General features: G+C 40.9%; 1 protein-coding gene across 7 annotated transcripts in view; it reads left to right on the top strand.

The window, feature by feature from the left end:
- The window catches only part of klhl12 (kelch-like family member 12), a 69,044-nt gene that overhangs the window by 34,353 nt on the left and 11,497 nt on the right, over nt 1–23,194 (top strand). For all 7 annotated transcript variants that reach the window (XM_069941412.1, XM_069941413.1, XM_069941407.1 and 4 more), the window contains 3 exons: nt 8,948–9,054; nt 18,892–19,087; nt 19,742–19,900. In XM_069941412.1, the coding sequence (XP_069797513.1) occupies nt 8,948–9,054; nt 18,892–19,087; nt 19,742–19,900 (462 nt within the window). The remainder of the gene's footprint in view (nt 1–8,947; nt 9,055–18,891; nt 19,088–19,741; nt 19,901–23,194) is intronic.

The following is a 23,194-nucleotide window of genomic DNA, read 5'->3' on the forward strand; positions in this document are numbered from 1 at the left end:
GTGTAAATGGAAGCACAGGCTGAAATGGCCGGAATTGGCTTCTACTGTGCTGTAAGTAAAATTTAAAATGTACTTATTTAATGATTGGAGAAATTCCTATTAGAAAAACTTTTTTAGTTAGGCCACCTTTTTTTCTATCTCCAACTTTAGTTTGACAGTCACTTCTTTAATTTGTGTTACTGCTGCTGCAGTTGGATCAATGAGTTCTGTACAGATTTGGAGTTGTTATAGGCTGTCTGTTTGCCAAGCCACTAGGGAGGGTCAACTAGGGTTTAAGCTATACTTCCAAACCTCTCAGATCTGAAGGATTGAAAAGTGCAGTAAGGGTTGGGATAAAATAAAGAAACAACTAGAATTTATGCATGTGTGATTTTTGGACATGCTTTTTCATTCTGAATCCTTTAGGAGGCTGTTCAAGGTTTGAGTCAGTGAAGATGTACCATACAACTGCGTTAAACCTTAGTGTTAAAGAACAATCACAATTGCAGCAAGTGTTCCAGCTTCCTCTGTTTAGGGAGGAGGAAACAAATTATACTCTATGGTCTTAAAAGGCATTGGATAAAAAATGAGTTTGAACAAAAATATATTTTATGTTAAAAATGAAAATGAATTGATAATTACATCAAATTGGTTTTACAATTTTCAGAAGTTTGGAAAGGAAAGAACAGGTGACATTTTTAAGTGCCAAGTCTTTCAATAAGAGCAATATTCTGCTTCATGAAATGTAATATTATTGGATTGACTGGTGAAGTTCTCTCGGTCACAATGAAATACTGCTAATACTTGCACTGCTTCACTACCCTCCAAATATGCTAAGCATGTGATTCACAGTGTAGAGTTTTGTGGATGAAGATTAATACTAGGCTGTATAAAAACAAATTTCGTGTAGCATTACCAAATCCCATTCTCCACTAGCCAAAGATCTTGGCGATCTGGAAAGCATGATGCTGATGTATCTTTGAAGACAGCCAATCCAGTAGTGAAGGCATTAATACAGTGAAACCTCGTTAGAACGGGATTCGTTAATCAGCTGAATCGCTTATAGCGTGGGTGTCTGTGGACCCCAAACATTGATTTTAGGATGCCAGGAGAACAGCCACAAACTAAAAAATGGATTCCTTTGACTCATTTACAAGATGTGTATGTTAATATGTGGAGTTTAAAGGTCTTATTATAGGGTTTGAGTCTCAGTATTCCGTTTTCCTGCTTCCTGAATCGTGACATATATGCATCTGTTCCATGACTCGGCTGTAATGCGGTATGAAATCTTGGACCCCAACTACTGTGTTCTAACGAGGTTTTACTGTAGTTATCAGTCCACTGCCCCACTTCTGAGGCATGATCAAGAAAAGTCTTGTAAATTTCCATGCGCTCAGAGGAAAGGTTTATACTTGCATCTGCAGGTGCATCCCTGACAACAAGAACTCAAGCTCTCAGAATTTATTGTCATGAACATGTCACAAAATTCGTTGTTTTGCAGCAGCGTCACACTGTAAAAATCACCTTACAAAATAGATAAAAATAGTGCAAGGAAAAAGTCAAAGTAAGGCAGTGTCTGTGGTTGTGCCACAGCGACCTATACCGTTTTTCCATTAGTAACAGAGTGAAGAGGGCATGGCCTGGGTGGTGGGGGTCCTTGAGGATAGAGGCTGCTTTCTTAAGACATCGCCTCTTGTAGATGTCTTTGATGGAGTGAAGACTGGTGGCCTTGATGTCACACACTGAGTTAACAACCCTTTGAAGTCTTTTCTTGTCCTGAACATTGGCACCTCTGTACCTGACATTGTTACAACCAGCCAGAATGCTCTCTATGGTACACCTGTAGAAGTTTTCAAGAGTCTGGTGACATACCGAATCTCCTCAAACTCCTCACAATGTAAGCTGTGACATGTCTTCGTGATTGTATCGACATGGAGGGTCCAGGGCCGATCCTCAGAGATGTTGACTCCCAGGAATTTGAAGATTTTGACCCTCTCCACTGCTGAGTCCTCAATAAGGATTGGTTCATTTCTTCTGACCTTCCTGCTGAAATGCACAATCATCTCCTTAGTTAGGCTTATGTAGACTTGAAGGTTGTTGGCGTGACATCACTCAACTGACTATCTCTCTCCTCCAAACCCTAGCTATCTGCAGGCCTCCACAAGTGGAATTCTTGACATGTTGAAGGATGCTGTACATCATTCAGCTGATGCTGATTCCTCTCCATCCCCTGTTACATATGCTAATTTACAGTTATATGGAGAATGTGCTTTCCTTTCTGAGTGCTATGAATGGCAGCCCCATTAAGAACAGAAAATGTTGGAAACACAGCAGAAAGGACAGTTTCTATGGAAAATGAAATGGAGTTAACATTTCAGTTGAAGATTATGATACTTGGTCATGCCTAAAAGTAATGTGAATTTGCATTGCTTTTATGGATAGCATAGTATTATGCCTTTTCCATATGCACAATATTATGCTATCTGTTAAAATGAATGTAAATTCACAATGGTGTTTTTAGCACACCTTGTGGCATCCTCAACCTGGCAAGACCAAGCGCAGATGAGGCAACCACATTACAGACACCGTGTGCTCCATTTGCAATGGCCAGCCTGAGCTCCCGGTTGCATGGCTTTGCAACATCTCATTACTTCACCAATCCATCTGTTCTCAGCCTTCTCGGCTTTATTCATCTGCTGAAGAGCCTGTTATATCAGTACAGCAGTATTCAATAAACTTTCAGGCAATAGTGCCCAGCTTGATAATTTTCAATATTTGCATAATGCAATTCTTGCACTGTAGTGCCATAAATAGGCTCTGCAAGCGTTCAATGCTTAGTAATGGGATGGCTCCTTTTTATTTATTTGCTGAAACATTGTTATGTTTACTGTTAATAGTAAGTTTTGTTCTCAAAATTTCATGAAATTGGTGAAGAATGAATACATCATAATGTAGATCATGAAGAAGCTGCCAAAAATATCACACGCAGCTCCCAATGGGACAAAGTTTAATTCAACAAGGCTTGACTCAATGCAATGCACAACGTTCCTCAGCAGTCAAAAATGTTCTTCACATTTTCTGCTTGGCAGCCAGGCAGCAGCAGCATTCTGCTGCGACCTGGGAGGAGATGCAGGCTGCAGGGCAAACAGAGGGAGCACGGCAATTTACAAGTGCTCATTATTGATACTTGCCAGGAAGGAGGGTGGATGGAGAGGAGGTTGATGGCAGGGTTCTCTCAGAACTGGTCTAAGAGAAAGGTGGCAGGAGCAGGCTCTAAATGTCTTGAGGTCTAGCGGTTAGGGTTCGGCCCTCTCACCTCTGTGGCCCAGGTTCGAATTCTGGTCAGCGAAGTGTGTGTAGGCATTTGGTTCAAAAACATTTTTACTGGCGGGAGAATGTGCTTGGGGTCTTTAGCTCAATGGGAAAATGACTGCATGGACAAGGGTCTTTGCAAAAGGCAGAGATCACCTGCCTTTAGGGGCAGCACGGATAGTATAGCAATTAGTGCATTGGTGTTACAGTGCAACCCACGCTGTCTGTAAGGAGTTTGAACTTTTCTCCCCATGTCTGTGTGGGTTTCCTCTGGGTGCTCCGGTTTCCTCCCACCGTTCAAAATGTCCTGAAAGTTGTAGATCAATTGGATGTAATTGGGCGGCATGGGCTAGTGAGCCAAAAGGGCCTGTTACTGTGCTGAATGTCTAAATCTAAATTTCCTCCCCCCATCAAGTTCCATTTCCCCTTTCCCCTAATGATTCCCAGCATCGTATTTGCATATTAGGTTCCAGCTTTGGCAGCCTTTGTGTCCCTGCTTATCACTCTCTCCACCATTACCAGTTCCTCTCCCCACCACTCCTCATTCCATCTGTTTCTTCCTGTCTCTACCCTTGTCTTCCAAGGCCTCTTCGGAATCAGAATTTATTGTCATGAACATGTCTCAAAATTAGTTTTATGGCATCATTACAGTGCAAATATTGCTGAAAATCACATTTCAAAAGTAAATAAATAATGCAAGAAAATAGGATAAAGTGAGATAGTCTGTGGTTCGTTGTCCATTCAGAATTCTGACGGCAGAGAGGAAGCTGTTCTTGTGCCTCTGGGTGCTTGTCTTTCGGCTCCTGAACCTCTTTCCTGATTATTGTAGTGTGAAGAGGGCATGGCCTGGGAGGTGGGGTCCTTGAGGATAGAGTCTGCTTTCTTAAGAAACTGCCTCTTGTAGCTGTCCTCAATGGAGTGAAATCTGGTGCCTGTTATGTAACTCTCTGGAATTTTTTCCAGACCTGTGCATTGGCACTTCCATATCAGTCAGTGATGGAACCAGACAGAATTTCTCTACACAGTACATCTGTAGAAATTTTTGTGAGTCTTTGGTAACATACTAAATCTCCTCACGAAATATTGTGGCTGATGAGCCTTCTTCATGATTGGATTGACATTGGGGTCTAGGATAGATCCTCAGTGATATTGACACCCAGGAACTCGAAGCACTTAACCCTTTCCACTGCTGACTCCTTGATGAGGATTGGTTCATCTTCTTTTTCCTGAAGTCCACAATAAGTTCCTTAATTTTGCTATCGTTGAGTGCAAGGTTGTTGTCGTGGCATCCCTCAACTAGCTGATCTGTCTCCTTCCTGTGTGCTATCTCATTGCCATCTATGATTCTCCTAATGATCCTGGTGTCATCAGGAAAATTTGTAGACGGCATTTAAATTGTGCCTGGCCACACGGTCATGGGTAAAAACATTAGGAACACAGTCATGGATGGATTGCAAGTCGAGCAGTGGCTAAGCACGCATCCTTGAGGTGCACCTGTGTTGATCGTCAGTGAGGAGAAGATGTTGCTTCCAAATCCTATTGGCTGTGGTCTTCCGATGAGGAAGTCAAAGATCCAGTTGCAGAGTGTGGTGCAGAGGCCCAGGGTTTGGAGCTTGTTGACCAGCACTGATGGGAATGTTGGTTTTGAAGGGTGAGCTGTAGTCAGTGAAGAACAGCCGCATGTATGAGTTCTCCCCCACTTGGTCCCATTTGCCCATCAATCTTCACCCCACCTTGCTTCACCTCTCATGTACTGGTTCTTACCTCACCTCTTCCCATATCCTCTTTATACAGGCTATCTTCTGTTTCGACACTCAGTCCTGATACAGGGCCTCAACTTGAAACATCGATTCCTTTGCCCTTTCAGGTGCTGCCTGACTGCTGAATTCCTCCATCAGATTCTTTTTGCTTCCTTCTATTTTGTCTTAGCAGGCATTGAAAAGAGGTGAACTGTTTGAAGAGACCATAGAGTAGGATATGGCAGGAGGAAGTGCAACAGATGGAGGAGCAGAAGGGAGGAAAAGAATCTAACGATGACCACAGTGCATTGGAATTGACACTCCATCGTACCACCGCAGAGTCTGACTGCGGCAGTGGGGGTGGGGGGGGGGGGGGGCGGTGGGGGGCATGAACAAAATGGTTCAAGAGATGTGATGTAGAGATTCGTTGGGCACTAGTGGGCTGCAGTCTGACACTAGGCATTAGGATCTGATCTGCATTCTCATCTGAGAGAGTATCCATGCATCCGCAATGTTGAGGACCACAATTGGTTTGCCTGCCAGGAAGAGCAAAAGGCCAATGTGGATGCAGACCTAATGGAGCTGGCAAGGAACATGGAGGAGTTCATCTCCTGCTTCTCTCAGGAGATTGTTTTGTAGCCGTGACACCACGTCCTCCCCACTTGAGGCCATGCAAGGACTTGATAACAATCCACTTGGCTCGTAACTCCTGTGAAGGCTGACAACCGGGGTGTGATCTGATTCCTGCCCATTTTTTTTTGGTTTGGGTCTGTAGCTCAGGTTGTGAATGGATTGAACTGGAGGCTATCCGGCTGCCAGAGGTGAATCCGCGGTCAGTAACTGACTCTGAGGGGACTCTCTTTTGCTTCTCTTTCTCTTTTTATTAGGGGCTATGGGCAATGCTCCTGGCCACTCTTTGTTTGCCTTATGGCAGATAAAAGTTAAAGCATATCATGTTTATTAGATTTTTAATGTATTATTACTTGACAATAAAAGGATTTTTGAAGCATTGAACCTGCATATCAGTGATAGGCCACCAGGGGGCAGCTTGATTGCCCTCACACAGAGAGAAGCTTCTCATGACCAGATGGCTGACACTCAGCAAGCTGCCATGAGTCAGCAGATAAACACGAGCAGTAGGCACAGGTTTCCAGTCCTCGATGGGGAAAGAGGTCCTCCACCTTTAGCAGCTGATGAACTTTGTGGATAGAAATGCTGCAGGTGAGCAGATTGCATGAGCAGAGTTACCATGCCTCAGCAGATTGGGGCCCTTCTCAAGCAGTGAAGGGCACAGTGAACCCATCTTTCTCCTGCTGGAACAGATGCATGCAAACACTTATCCACCTCCAAAACTCTGATTCATCCAGAGTCCTGCTTGGAAGGTCCAGAGACCTGGTTCTGAGGAGAGGAATGTAGATAGCAGGGTCTTGACATTTCGGGACTCTGGAAGAGGAAATGATGGGAGCATGGCCTGGATGAACCATTGTGTAACCCATTGGCTCTCAATCTTTTCCTTTCCACTCACATACCACTTTAAGTAATCCTTATGCCATCAGTGCTTTGTAATTAATAAGGAATTGCTTAAGGTGATATGTGGGTGGGAAGGGAAGGTTGAGAATCATTGCTCTAGGCCCAATTGTTACTGAAATATTTTGCTTGAAAAAAATTGTCATTGGCCCATTTCCTATGGAGTTGTGAAACCGTGCACATAACGAGTCAATTAGGTACGATTAAAACAGTGGTTTTCAAACTTTTTCTTTCCCTTCTAATCATAGAGCACCTATGACATAGGGATTACTTAAAGTGGTATATGAGTGGTATATGAAAAGGGTTGAGAATCACTGGACTCTAATCTATATTCTGAAAGTTATCTGGGTACAGGACATGAGGGTTGCAATCTGCCTCCCAGCGCATCCTTTCAAACAATGCACTCATTTGTACAATGTACCTCTCCATCCTAGACTTCTCCTTCAGCTGGATGGGAGCAATCCAAAGCCTGCCCATTCACAGAAAGCTTCTCATAGACTATCAAAAGCATCTGGAAAGGAAACAGCCATCCAGGGGCCAGACTGCAATCTTAAAGGGGGCACTGCAATGTGGCCCCAAGGAATGTGGACAACAACACTGAATTGTTGAACATGATAGGCAAATGTAATGTTCCAATTATTATAATTTCATTTCACTTTGCTTGCCCTTTGAAAATTATTTATAACTGCATTTGAATGCATTCTCTTGTCGGACAACATTTTTCTCTAAGTCACGCTTGTGTGGGAGCTTCTGTCATTGTTGCATACCCTGCAAAGCCTCTTCTTCTAAAGCTCTAGGCAGTATGTTTGAGGGAAGCATTGATTGTCAACAGACAGTGAAGGATGCTTTATCAAAAAAAAGATTCTCATGGCAATAATTGCAAAAATATAATACCAATGTTATAGCTGTCATGCTATTTTGAGAATGACCCCTAACCTGTCATTAATTCCTATCTTTGGATTAACAGTTGACATATGTATAACAGTAGTCTCAAGAAGAGGGGCTGAAGAATAGAAACCCTTGAATGTGAGATAAAACATCTGCCTTCATCTGTGAGATTGAAAACTGCAGGAATAGATTGAAATGGTTTAGAAGTGATTGCTTGAGCAAGGTTGTATGATGCTACTGTGATCATGTCTTGCAACAGTGCACAAAGTGAGAAGCTGTAGTTCTGCTGGATACTAAAGCTCTTCCCCTTTGTGTATCTTGAAATGATCAGTCGGATTATTCATTGGCTTAAATTGACATCTTGGAGATCGATGAAGAATATCTCTTCGCTGAATGAGTGGACTTCTTGGGCACGAAACATTCTCCAACCATTACGCACCAGTCTGATCAATATATTGTGATGTGCATTTCTTACAGCCTACAATGCAAATATCCACCATTTTGAACCGTATGCAGAGTGGAGCTCCTCCGAATCAGTGCATTTTGCCTGGAGGTTTGTCGAGCACCTAACTCTGAGAATGAAGCCTACCAATGACGATACACAAATGGCATATGAGTCTATGCTAATTTTTCAAGAGCCATTGAATCAGCCCGATTCTTCCTCTTATTTCCTTGTTGCTTTATTCTCTCTGTCGTATTCTTGTCAATGTCGTCAAGGAAAACACACCTGGTTACAGGGAGAATATAAACCCAATTCAGGAACAAACCCGGATTGCAGGAACTGTGAAGTAGCAGCTCCAACTGTTCCATGCTGGTCATTATCTGGAACTTTGTTCTCCAAATTACGCTGGTATGCACGAAACATGCATGATTGGTCATTAACTTTCCGTCCAGCACTGGGCAAACCGTAGGTCTACGAACAGGTGAAAGAGCTGGCCCAGTTAGTTTCACAAGTATTGGATTTTTCCAACTGGATCCATCTTGCAAAGTGATCCAATTTCTCAACCCAAGGGTTTAGTGTAAGCCTGTATAAATGTAATATGTAGATATATTTTCCTGTTATTTCTGTACTTTTTCACTTGTGTGCAATCTGTTTCAAACATAGAAGACAAAATCTTGGAGGCTGTGTATGGGAGTTTTTTATTTGTCCAGGTTGAATTTTGTTTTTGGCTACCACTTAAATATTCCCTTCCAAGTTATCTGTGAACAGTATCAACTCGTGCGTAATTGTGTTTCTCAAAAGTAGTATTCTTATCATTCCAAAAGTAGTATGTTTGGAAGTATGGAATAAAAAAAAAAGCCAGTCATTTCCTTTTGCTGGGATTTCTGATTTTAGTTGCATGCTCTCTCCTGCAGAACCTAGGAATTTTTCAACAACTCATCACCAGTCTACTATCATTCAAGCTTGATGTAACAAAAGGGTAAAAAAATACATAGTTTTTTTTAAAGTGAGTGAAAAGTTCATTTTTAAAAATATTCTGACTGTTCATATATTTCTGTAGGAGCCAATGAAGTTTTATTAGTGATTGGTGGGTTTGGAAGCCAGCAGTCTCCGATTGATGTCGTGGAGAAATACAATCCTAAGTCTCAAGAGTGGAGTTTCCTGTCTGTGAGTAGTTATTTCAAACTGTATCCTGCTTAATTGTGCATCTGCTGTGGGTGCCATGGTTAACATAGCGGTTAGCGCAACGCTATTACAGTGCCAGTGACCCGAGTTCGAATCCGGTGCTGTCTGTAAGGAGTTTGTACATTTTCCCCGTGTGTCTGCATAGCATGGGTTTCCTCCATTTTCCCACCACCTCTCAAAAGTGTACAGTAGATTAATTGGGGTATTTGGGCGACAAGGGCTCATGGGCCGGAAGGGTCTGTTACCGTGCGGTACGTTTAAGTTTAAGAATTGTATGTCATACATTTTGTGAAATATGGAGCCCATATTTACAAGCTGTTGGTATTAAAATTTAAATGAACCTCGAACATACCCTTTCTCTATAAATATTTATATGTTTAAAAGTATCAGAAAGTGAAGTACTCCTGCTGTGGTTTTCTTGTCCTTTTTAGTTTGTGGGGGGGTGGGGGGTCTTTTGTATTTTTTTTACTTTTTTTAATAAAATGCTACATGTATTTGGATTTTTTGAAATATTTTGATATGTTTGCTAAGTGGTTTTATATTAAATGTGGTATTGTAGCAAACTGCTACAAGCTATGGCTCTGCGGAGCCTATAGCACAGGAGAGGTTATAGATGCATGCAGGTTAGCTCAGAAAAAACGACACAAACCCAGTTGAGTGTAGTTAACACTGAGGTTTATTGGGCTCACAGCCCTGCTTTTATTCTCAAGCCGAGGGGTGTGGTCAAAGCCCTCTCAGCGCTGATTGGTGTGTTTGTGATCCGCTTTCTCTGATAGGCCAGTTAAGCTCTTTTGGTTGTGGCCAATTGGAGGGCAGCGCAGCGAGCAGCCTGCTGGATCGTCGCATTTGCCCTTCATTTTGTGAGGCCCTGTGGGAGAGCTGTGAAGGGCCGCCACAGTGCATCTCTCGGAGTTTGCTGAGTGGGCTATTAGAAGAAACCATCTCTCCCTGGCAGTATTCCAGTGCAGACGTGTGTTCATGGGACCTATAATAGAATGTAAGAACAGTTACATAGTGGTTATGTTATTGGATTGGTTAAGTTATTGGATTACTATTCAGAAATATGGACCATTGATCCAAGGATACAAACTGGAATTCTGCCTGGTATATATCAGGAATTTAAATTCAATAAATTAAAAAGGTGATATCAGTAATAATTACTGGGGGGAGGAGTCATGTGATGGAGTAGTGGCCGGTAGGAGAATACCAGCCTTCTCCAGAAAAGAAGAAATAAAGTGAAGAAAATACAAAGTTCAAGAAACACAAAACATAGCAAATAAAAGATAAAGTTGTAGAGAAAAGAAAGAAAATGGCACCCAAGAAGGAAAAAGTAAAAAAAAACAACGGGGGGAAAAAAAAAGACACTGGAAGAGAAAGGAGAAGGCCTTACCTGCATGAAGAAACAGGGAGCCATCGTGGAGAAGAGAGCCCGTTCTTCAAAGTTGGTGACGACCCCGCAGAGTCGCGACCCCCTGACCGCTGGACTGCAAAAATGGCTCTCTGAACCAAACAAAAGAGCGCAGTGCGCTCATTAAGGAAAAAGAGAACACTGATGGGAAGGGGGCCCAGCTGAGGTGCGAGCAAACACAGCGCAACCAGCTGAGGGATGCCCGACACCAGGGCTCAGAGGAAAGTGACGGGAAAGGGAGTGATAGGAAAGAAGAGCAGCAACAGGAGGCCCAACAGATTACTAGCCCAGAAGAAGAGGACCAACAGCAAGAAGCCAAGCAAGAAGAAGCCCAGCAAAGTGAGGCAAGGAGCTCATCAGGAAAGTCAGAAGAGACACAGATACAAGGAAGAGAAGAAGATGATACAAACACAGAAGAAGAAGACCAAGATCTGCACAGAGAAATACAATGTAAAATAGATGGACAGAATATAGATTAAAAAATTTTTCAAACACAAATAAGATCATTAAAAAAATGGTTGACATTAGAATTTAGTGAAATGAAAAGAAAAATTAAAACTACAGAAGAAAAAGTGAGTAGAATAGAGCTGGTCATGACAGAAATAGAGAAAAGATTAGAAAATGTGGAAGAATGAGAAACGGCTGTAGAAATGGAAGTGAATGACAAGAAGAAAATTGGAAGAAAGTGACAAAAAGTTAGAGACACAAGAGTTAGCTCAGAAAATTGATATATTGGAAAATTATAGTAGGCGAAACAACATAAAGATAATGGGCCTGAAGGAAGATGAAGAAGGCACAAATATTAAAGAATTTATAAAAGAATGGATCCCAAAGGACCTGGGAATGACAGAAATACAGGAAGGAATGGAAGTAGAAAGGGCACACAGAATACTAGCTCCGAAACCACAGACACAGCAAAAACCAAGATCCATTTTAGTAAAATTTTTGAGATATATGATGAGAAAATATACTGGAGAGGGCAAAGATTAAAAATTAGAGAAGATAAAAAACCATTGGAATACAAGGGTCAAAAAATATTTTTTTACCCAGACATAAGTTTTGAACTCTTAAAGAAGAGGAAGGAGTTTAATACAGCAAAATCGATCCTATGGAAAAAAGGTTATAAATTTATGTTAAGATATCCAGCTGTGCTTAAAATATTTATCTTTTCTTTCTTTGGCTTGGCTTCGCGGACGAAGATTTATGGAGGGGGTAAAAAGTCCACGTCAGCTGCAGGCTCGTTTGTGGCTGACCAGTCCGATGCGGGACAGGCAGACACGATTGCAGCGGTTGCAAGGGAAAATTGGTTGGTTGGGGTTGGGTGTTGGGTTTTTCCTCCTTTGCCTTTTGTCAGTGAGGTGGGCTCTGCGGTCTTCTTCAAAGGAGGCTGCTGCCCGCCAAACTGTGAGGCGCCAAGATGCACGGTTTGAGGCGTTATCAGCCCACTGGCGGTGGTCAATGTGGCAGGCACCAAGAGATTTCTTTAGGCAGTCCTTGTACCTTTTCTTTGGTGCACCTCTGTCACGGTGGCCAGTGGAGAGCTCGCCATATAATACGATCTTGGGAAGGCGATGGTCCTCCATTCTGGAGACGTGACCCATCCAGCGCAGCTGGATCTTCAGCAGCGTGGACTCGATGCTGTCGACCTCTGCCATCTCGAGTACCTCGACGTTAGGGGTGTGAGCGCTCCAATGGATGTTGAGGATGGAGCGGAGACAACGCTGGTGGAAGCGTTCTAGGAGCCGTAGGTGGTGCCGGTAGAGGACCCATGATTCGGAGCCGAACAGGAGTGTGGGTATGACAACGGCTCTGTATACGCTTATCTTTGTGAGGTTTTTCAGTTGGTTGTTTTTCCAGACTCTTTTGTGTAGTCTTCCAAAGGCGCTATTTGCCTTGGCGAGTCTGTTGTCTATCTCATTGTCGATCCTTGCATCTGATGAAATGGTGCAGCCGAGATAGGTAAACTGGTTGACCGTTTTGAGTTTTGTGTGCCCGATGGAGATGTGGGGGGGCTGGTAGTCATGGTGGGGAGCTGGCTGATGGAGGACCTCAGTTTTCTTCAGGCTGACTTCCAGGCCAAACATTTTGGCAGTTTCCGCAAAGCAGGACGTCAAGCGCTGAAGAGCTGGCTCTGAATGGGCAACTAAAGCGGCATCATCTGCAAAGAGTAGTTCACGGACAAGTTTCTCTTGTGTCTTGGTGTGAGCTTGCAGGCGCCTCAGATTGAAGAGACTGCCATCCGTGCGGTACCGGATGTAAACAGCGTCTTCATTGTTGGGGTCTTTCATGGCTTGGTTCAGCATCATGCTGAAGAAGATTGAAAAGAGGGTTGGTGCGAGAACACAGCCTTGCTTCACGCCATTGTTAATGGAGAAGGGTTCAGAGAGCTCATTGCTGTATCTGACCCGACCTTGTTGGTTTTCGTGCAGTTGGATAATCATGTTGAGGAACTTTGGGGGACATCCGATGCGCTCTAGTATTTGCCAAAGCCCTTTCCTGCTCACGGTGTCCCTGGGGAGCAAAATAGACTGTTCTCAGATCTGGAGGAACCACAAGAATTTGCAGAACGCCTGCAGGACAGAAGGAGAGATGAAGAGATGTGACAAGAACGAACGATGATAAAATACATATAAAGATGTAAAAATAATGTATATGTAAGAACTAAAGAAGGGAAAGAAAGGAAGTAAGGGGGAAAAAAAAGAGGGTGAGCTTTGTTATATGTGAAGAAAATAGTCTTTTCTGGGGGGGTTGGGTGGGAGAGAATAACAGTCACTGCAAAATCAGTTGACGCTTATGAGCAGGTTTGCAATCCAAATGGAGAGGGGAGTTTTGGTTGCCCGGCAAGGGATAAGGGGCAACTCAGAGAGAGAGGCGGGGGGAACATTTGGTGTTAAGGGAATATTAGATGTGGGAGTTGTTGAAGTATTTTATGTTTTAAATGTGTTGTCATACATTGAGTTCAAAAAGGGAAAACTGAAAGATGAAAATGGGGAAAAGGGGGATGATGGTGGTGAGGAAGCGGAAATGAGGTGTAAACAGGATATGTTGAACTATATGACTATAAATATTAATGGAATACATAACCAAATTAAACGAAAAAGGCTATTAAATTTGCTGAAAAAAGAAAAAATAGACATAGCATTTGTGCAGGAAACGCATCTAATTCAGATATATTCAGAATTTTGGAATTTCATCAATATATATGCACCTAATGAAGAGGATCAAAAGCTTTTGAAGATTGTAGATACGCAGGGGAATATATTGATAGGGGATTTTAACCTTAATTTGGATCCAATGTTGGATAAAACTGGACAAAAGACTAGCAAAAGTAATAAAGTGGTCAAATTTATGGTTAAGTCAATGCAGGAAATGAAACTTATGAATATATGGAGGAGGCAGCACCCAAGGGAGAAGGAATACTCATTATTTCAGTAGGCATAAAACATTCTCAAGGATTGATATGTTTTTGTTGTCGGCCCATATTCAAGGGAGAGTTAGGAAAACTGAATATAAAGCTAGATTGCTATCTGATCATTCACCCCTATTATTTAGCAATAGAACTGGAGGACATCCCACCAAGAACATATAGATGGAGGTTAACCTCCTGCTACTTAAAAGGCAGGAATTTAGATAATTTATTGAACGCCAAATTAAAATGTACTTTGAAATAAATACAGAATCAGTGAAAGACAAATTTATATTATGGGATGCAATGAAGGCAGATAATAAGTTATGTAACTAAGATGAAAAAGGACTACAATTGGGAAAAAGAACAGTTGGAAAGGGAGATAGTAAATACAGAAAAATAACTAGCAACAAGGGACGATATAACAAAAAAGAGAATTGGCGGACAAAAAAATAAAATATGAAACATTACAAACGTATAAGGTGGAGAAGAACATAATGAAAATAAAGCAAAAGTATTACGAACTAGGAGAAAAAACACACAAAATATTGGCCTGGCAACTTAAAACAGAACAAACTAAAAGAACTGTATTGGCATCAAGGAAAAACGAGAAACAAATTACATATAATTCAATGGAGATTAATGAGAACTTTAAGGAATTTTATGAACAATTATACCAAACTGAGAACGAGGGAAAAGATGATAAAATGAAGAGTTTTTAGCTAAAATTCAACTGCCGAAATTGCAAGAAGAGGAACAAAATAAACTGATAAAACCATTTGAAATAGAGGAAGTACAGGATATATTAAAAAAAGATGCCGAATAATAAAACGCCTGGAGAGGATGGATTCCCAATAGAATTCTATAAAACATTTAAAGAGTTATTAATTCCTCCTCTCCTGGAAGTAATGAACCAGATAGAAGAAACACAAAACTTGCCAGATTCATGTAAGTCAGCAATAATTACAGTAATACCAAAGACGGGGAAGGATCCACTAACACCAGCGTCATATAGACCATTATCTCTACTTAATTCAGATTATAAGATAATAGCAAAATTATTAGCAAACAGATTGGCTGACTGTGCACCAAAAATAGTAAAACAAGATCAAACTGGATTTATTAAGAAAAGACGAACAGCGGATAATACCTGTAAATGTATTAATCTAATTCATGCATTTCAAGGAAATAAGAAGCCAACAGTAGCTGTAGCTTTAGATCCAGAAAAAGCCTTTGACAGGGTAGAATGGAATTAATTATTCAAAGTACTACAGAGGTTCAATCTACCAGAAAAATATATTAATTGGATTAAAGCATTATATAATGGACCATTGGCGAAGGTAACAGTAAATGGATATGTATCAAACCAATTTAAATTAAGTAGGTCAACTAGGCAGGGATGTCCACTATCTCCCTCACTGTTCACTTTAGCAATAGAACCATTGGCAGAACTGATAAGAACAGAAAATAAAATAAATGGGATAAAAATAAAGGAGGAGCATAAAAGGAGTATAAAGGAGTATGAGCCACTAATAAAGAAATTGCAGGAAGACTTAGAACATTGGAAAGAATTACCACCAATGTTGATAGGGAGGATAAATTCCATTAAAATGAATGTCTTCCCAAGGATACAATACTTATTTCAATCTTTACCAATTCCCTTAACAGAGAAATTCTTTAATTAACTAATGAGAATAATAAGGAAATTTTTATGGAAAGGGGGGAAACCGAGGATAATGTTAGATAAATTAACAGAGAGGTACAACCAAGGTGGTTTGCAGTTACCCAACTTTAAAAATTATTATAGAGCAGCACAATTAAGGTACTTATCAGATTTTTATCAGACAAGGGAAAAACCAGATTGGACTAAGATAGAGCTAAATAAAATAAGGGAGAAGGTACCGGAATATATACTTTATAAGAGAGATGAAAATCTGGTGCGTTATAAAAGCTCACCAGTATTGCATCATTTACTCAATATATGGAAGAAGATTCACTTAGAAAGGAAAAAAACAAATGACCAAATACCAAAATTATTATTGATGCAAAATCAGCTAATCCCTTTTACAATAGATAACCTTTCCTTTAGAGAATGGGAGAGAAAAGGAATTAAAAGAATAGAAAATTGTTTTTTGGGAAATAATTTATTAACATTTGAACAAATGAAGTACAAATATGGAATAACTCATGGTACAATGTTTGCATACCATCAACTGAAAGCCTACTTAAAGGATAAATTGGGAAACAGCTTCAGATTACCAGAAGGAAGCAGCTTTGAATATGTGATTACAGCCACAATTATAATAAAAAGATTTATAACAAACATGTACATCAAGCTGCAAGAGAAGGAAAATGATGAAATAAGCCATAAACCCAAACAAAAGTGGGAAAAAGATTTAAACATAAAGATAAAAAATGAAACATGGGAAAAGTTATGCTCTGGAACTATGAAGAATATAATAAACACAAGGTTACACATTACACAGAGACGCCCTTCTGCAGTTGTACAGGGCCTTGGTGAGACCCCACCTGGAGTATTGTGTCCAGTTCTGGTCTCCAATTTTGAGGAAGGACATACTATCTATAGAGGGTGTGCAGCGCAGATTTACAAGGTTAGTTCCAGGGATGGCGGGGTTGACATATGCTGAAAGGCTAGAAAAACTGGACTTGTATCCGATGGAGTTTAGAAGGATGAAGGGGGACATGATTGAGGTATACAAAATTATCAGGGGGATATACAGGGTGAAGTCGGATTACTTGTTCCCAATGATGGGGGAGACGAGGACTAGAGGGCATAGTTTAAGAATACAGGGTAGGCCCTTTAGGACAGAGATGAGAAAACATTTTTTTACCCAGAGAAGTGTGAATCTGTGGAATGCTCTGCCACAGAGGGTGGTAGAGGCAGATTCGCTGATTATGTTCAAAAGAGAGTTAGATAAGACTCTAGTGGGCAAAGGAGTTAAGGGTTATGGGGATAAGGCTGGAAAGGGGTACTGATGGTAGTGATCAGCCATGATCTGTAAAATGGCGGTGCTGGCTCGACGGGCCGAAGGGCCTACTCCAGCTCCTATTGTCTATTGTCTATTGATACAGTATAATTGGTTACACAGGGTATATATCACTCCTCAAAAATTAAAAGAATGGGATCCTACAGTATCAGATAGATGTTTTCGCTGTCAGAAGGAAATGGGAACAACATTACATGCAATTTGAGCATGTGAGAACGTGAAAAAGTTTTGGGAAGATCTAAATCAGGTATTAAATAAAATCATAAAAAACAGCATACCAAAAAATCCAGAGATCTTTCTTCTAAGTAATATAAGAAGTAAAGAATTAGGCCTCAAACTGGATGAAGCACAAAAAAGATTTATTATGATAGCCTTAGCTGTAGCAAAAAAATGTATAATGTCAACTTGGAAATCAGAAGAGAGCCTGAGAGTACAGCAATGGTACATGGAAATGAATAAATGTATTCTATTGGAAAAAAAAATAACAATTTAAAAAATAAAGTCACAATATTTGAACAAATTTGGGAACCGTACATGGAACATAACAGAGAAGGCTTGCCTCGGACCTCCATCCCCTAAAATGATAAGAAGACAAAATGACTTGATCCAGTGTGTAAAAGTAGATGACACATTTTTCTTGTTTATTTTCATTGTGTGATGACATTGTTTAATGGTTTTATTGTATTGTATATGTTGAATGGGTTTGGAGGGTGGTGGGAAGGGGGGAGGGAAGGTAGGGGGGAAAAAGGGGAGAAAATGCCACTGTGTATATTTAAGAGGGAAATGTTTGTATGTATTTTGATTGATATGGTTCACAGTATGAAAAATAAAATAAAAAATTAAAAATGAAAAAGGAATAATTACTGGGAAACTTTTAAATGGTTATTAAGTCCTTCTGGGAATGAAATGTATAATCCTCACCCTTTCAGGTTTTTGCCTCTTTTTAGACCCACCAATGTGCTTGATTCAAATGTTTCTGTAGCTCAGGAGAAATTTGGCATTGATAATAAATCCCAGATTTTCTGGTAAAAGTCCATTTGTTATTAATTGATACATAAAGAATTTTTTAAAAAGTTAAGAAACCCCCCCCCATTGATGAATTAATATCCTCTAAGGAAGAAAACTTGCTGTCTTTGCCCAGTCTAGATTGTGTGCAAGTCCAGTCTAACACCTAGGGGACAATCTAACATGCTAGGGGACAATTAGATCAGCCATGATCGTATTGAATGGCGGAGCAGGCTCGATGGGCCATTTTTAGCCTACTCCTGTGCCTACCTTCTATGTTCCTGGCTGCTAATCTCCTCACTGAATAAAGTTTTGGAGCCATTGGTGGGAACCCCACTAATGTGTTTCCTGGCGCAGTATGTTCTAGTACATTAGATGGATATTGAGGCCATCCTTGGTCAAATTTAGTTATTGTTGAAATTAGCCATTTTCAGTGGGGAGAGGGGGTGGGGCAGCACATTTAAGTAAAAGCTTTGTTTTCTTTTCGCCTCACATAACTTTTTTTATGTAGTCTGTATGGCTTCATAAGGATGGGGACCCTAAACTCTGAGCAGAGTCCTAAGGGGGCCAGAGCCAAAAAAAAGGTTGAGAATAGCTGGTTTAAATAATTCCAGTGTTTTGGCCTTCATTCTTTATTGATGTCCAGTTCTCAGCCAACATGCTGAACTGTATTGTTCACAATCCTTTTGCTGCCTTTGCTTGTATTTTGAGCAGAAATTTATATTGGTCATCTTATGTGACCATGCAAACTCTTAATATTTAAAAAGTAGTAATGCTGAAAATCTGAAGCAAGATGAAAAAGCAGCAGGCTCAGCCCATATTTGTGGAGGTGGGGGGGGGGGGGGGGTGGGTGAATAGCCATTCAAACATTTGACTTGTGAAGAAAGGTACAAGGTGAAAATCTCTGACTGTTCTATCAACTGGGCTTGCCAACCTATTGCCTATTTCATTGTTTTGCTCCTGCTTCACCTTATCCGCTTGTTTCTCCACAGAGCATCACCCGGAAACGCAGGTATGTGGCCACAGTGTCATTGAATGATCGGATCTATGTGATTGGAGGATATGATGGCCGATCTCGACTTAGCTCAGTAGAATGCCTGGACTACACATCTGACGAGGATGGCGTCTGGTACTCGGTTGCCCCAATGAATGTGCGCCGAGGTCTAGCTGGAGCCACAACACTTGGAGGTGAGGTTCACTGTTGCCCCGGAAGCTCTGATAAATGTTCAATGACACAGTCTCTTAAAGAGACTCACAGAACATGTGCAAAGTTATTGAGAGAGAAGATTCTGAGATGGGATGTGTATGCGGAGGAATATTTATTGCAGTTGAATTCCACTTCCCAGTTTCAGTGGCTTTGCATTTGATTAAACACACTGAGCAGAGGAATGTGATTTGCATTATATTAGGTTTCCATGAGAATTAGAATATGTAATTAATCTTATTCTCCAAACTATTCAAGCTTAGCTAAGATAAAGAACTGAATCTGTTCAATATTTTTGGTTCAGTTTCTTTCCTTGTTTAAAACAAAATTCTGTAAACTAGATGCTGAACTGGGTGATTGACCCGTTCCTGTCCTGGTAAAACCTATATCCTGCACCTGATGAAGGAGCACACCAACATTTACAAACTGGTCATTTTGTTAACTGATCTTAGGTTCTCATGAATCATCTTCTTTGTCACTCTTCTTCAATCAGATCCAGTGAATGAGGTGCACTGGTGCGCAAACTATTTGGCAACCTCCTTGGTGTGTGGAAGTCCAACAGTACCTCATTCAACACAGACAGTGGAATGTTTCCCTCCTGCTTTGCTGACCGTTGTCTGTGATGCTTCTGTTGTCAGACATGATCTACGTGGCTGGAGGCTTTGATGGGAGTAGGCGACACACTAGCATGGAGCGGTATGACCCAAACATTGATCAGTGGAGCATGCTAGGGGACATGCAGACGGCAAGAGAAGGGGCTGGTCTTGTGGTAGCCAATGGAGTAATCTACTGTCTTGGTAAGTTGCTGTACTGGGCTGTATTTTTATTGAGTGTTGTTATGAGCCCAAAGGACCCCAAAACACAGCAGCAATAGATATTCAGCATGACAAATGATTACTTAAACAAAAGTTGTTTTTAATTATCTTTAAACATGAAAACAGATTCAAACTTTAACTTATCTCTATTAACTTAACTAACCCAAATTAATCCCCTTCTAATTCTAAGTGCACGTGTATGATGTGTGTGTAAATTTAAGTTGGTTCACAATTCAGTCTCACGTCTCATTCTTCCAAGTTCACTGGTTGCAGGCAATTCTTATACTGTGCACAGAATTTAATATGTATAAAGTTCACCAGGCTTTGGTGCTCGAAAGGTAAATGTTTACCGTTCAGGAAGGTTCTTTTGAGGTTTGCAGAGAGAGATTTGTTGTTCCAGGATTTCCACAACTGAGGTACCACCATTAGTCACCTCAATGTCTTGCTGATGAAACTTGCCCCATCAGGGTTCTCCAGGTGATAACCTCTTTCTTTGAGGATACCACAGAGTTCCTTTCTGTCCCCTTATTCCAAGAGAAACATCAGACAGATAGCACTTCCAGCCATCCGCCGCTCTGGAGCTTTCTGTTTCAGTTCCAACAAGCTTTTCAGGCTTGCTTCAGCTCTGCCTGTTCAATCTCTCTCTCTCTCTCATCTTCCAACTGCTTGGAAGCCCATGTGACTCTCTCACTTGCAAAACCAAAACCCCCACCTTCTCCAGCAAACTATAGGAGTTAATCTTTTGCTCCCATTTGTCGTCTTAACTCTACCCTTTGCAGAAAGTCAGAAGCCTTGTAAAAATGTTCAACATTGATGGCATCATTTCAATTAGCAGCTACGTTTGAAATGTGCATAGCATTCTCCATAGTTTCTGTAATGTTACTGAATATAAATTCTTCAGCATTTCAAATAAGATCCATTTTAAAATGTGTGTATATATGTAACCTACTCTAACTTTACCAAATTATCCCAATATTTAGCTACATTACAGTGTCAATAATTTGGATTGTTTATTAAAGAGAATTAAAATGTTCTGATTAGCCACGTGTGATTGTAAAACCTGAGTGTTGCCATGCAATTCATTAAATAATGTCCTCATTACAGTGTGTTGTGCAGGGTGTGGATTGTGGGAATTATTTTCCCTATTTGTTTTAGCTGGAGCAGATTACTAAGGCCAAGTCTGGTCCCCTGCCCAGGCTGAGTCCAACCCAGGAGGGGCAAATGTGTTCAGTGTTGACTTTCTACCAAGGGTGAGAAGACATGGAAGTTGAGAACTAGAAGAGCCATTTCAGAGAGGAAAAAGAGTGAAAGCAGGAGTACAGGAATGAACATAATTGATAGTCTAGTTCAGCCATTCTTAACCTTGTTTTTGGCAATGGCTCCCTTAGGACTTTGCTCAAAGTTTATGGGGCTTCTTCAGCAGATACACTTAGTTGGTTTCTTCTGTACTTCTCTCCCACCGACTACATAAAAAAAAAATATTTTTCCCCCGCCTCCCCACTCTTAAATGTGCTGTGGTTCCCAGGGAGTTCCCAGGGCACTGTATGGCCCCCGTTGATCTAGTTGACAGAGGTGGAGCAAGATACTCAGTTGTAAGAAGAGAAAGGAAATGTAGATATGTCCAGATGAGATAGATAGACAGAAAATGGAATGATAATCTAACAGCATGTCGAATGTATGAAAGTGTTAAAATAAATATAGTGGCCAGTGATTGCAGGTCTGTCTCCAGACATAGTAACAGGAAGAGATGGAGCAAGTCCATGCCATGTTAAGGTGAGGGAAGGGTGGATACTGGCAGCAGTTGATTGAATGAAGTTGAGGCTTGAGTTTATTTGTAGGACAGAAATTGGAAATGGAGATATATGGTCAGTGGAAAGAGATCAGGCAAGGCATTGGTGTCTAATTGTTATTGAACCAATCGATTAAGGATTCAACTTAGCACCTGGCCGAACACCATCACCATAAAGCTATTGATGGGAACCCTACTTGTACAATTCTGCTTGTAGTAAGTTCCACTTCAGTAGATAGATGTTCAGGTTATCTTAGTTTATCCTTGTGGAGATCTTGATACCTCTTAATTGTTGCATCCAACCATTGTTTAAATTATCCCAAATGTTACGGCATTTTTATTTACTGAACAATTGTGAATTATATGAAGCACTCTGCATTAACATTATCTCCCAGTCCTGTCTTAAATCTGAATCTAGTCTAAACGTCTCTGCTTCCAACTTCAACTTCATCATCCTTCCTCTATTTTAAATACTGAATCCGAACCTTTCACAGCAATCAGAATATCTCAAAGGTGGGTGTTTTTAACGTATAATGAAATGTTGAAGTGTAGTCACCCATAGTAACACAGGAATACAGCAGCATTGTGTGCGCGTGGGACCTCAATTTATATACAGATATTGGTTTTTGCTACTGACTGAAGAATAAGTATTGATCAAGTCATTGGGGAACTTCCCTGCCCTTTGAAATCATATCATTGGATCTTTCTTGTATACCTGGCTAGGCAAGTGGGACCTTGGTTCGATGTCCCATGTAGCATCTGTGTTCTGTAATGAAACATCAGTCAAGATTTAATGCTCAGGCCTTTGGAGTGGGATTTGACCCCTCAGTCCTCAAAACAAATACAAAATTAAATTATTAATACCAGTAATATCCCAGCATAAAATCCTATCTCTTAGCCATCTCTTGTTAACCCTGAATCCTTGCAGTTTATAGTTCAGACAAATCTTAAGCAAAAGGAGCCCAGAAGAGCAAACAGGTGGAAAGTGTATTTGACAATTCTACTTCACCAATGAGCTGCTCACTGATGCTAAATTTTAGTGCCATTACCATTTAGTTCAGAAGGTCAGATGGGCAAACCACTTAAATACTGAGCAGGGCAGAAACCAGGGAACTGCCTCATTGCATATCAAACCACCTTTTTCATCATCTCCACATACGTCAGAATTTTCATCCCCTCTTATATGGATTGTCCAACAACATGAGAAGTTGTATTCCATCCATTACTCTAAACAGTAACCAGGGAACTCTGGCTGCAATGAGCATTATTTAAAATATACTCCTTTTTCTTGCCAAATCTCTTTTAACAGCACCTACCAAACCACCTCTACCAATGAGGGTAAGGGCAGCAGATCCATGGGAACACCTTCTGCTTCCTTTCTGCTTCCGATCACCTTCCTGATTTGAGACCCTGTTGGTGTTCCCAAGAGATATGATCTCCCTACAGAACTAGCACTTCAAAGGTGGGGGGGGGGGGGGGGGCTTGCT

This window comes from Narcine bancroftii, chromosome 5 (genome assembly GCF_036971445.1).
Source record: "Narcine bancroftii isolate sNarBan1 chromosome 5, sNarBan1.hap1, whole genome shotgun sequence".
Taxonomy (NCBI): domain Eukaryota; kingdom Metazoa; phylum Chordata; class Chondrichthyes; order Torpediniformes; family Narcinidae; genus Narcine; species Narcine bancroftii.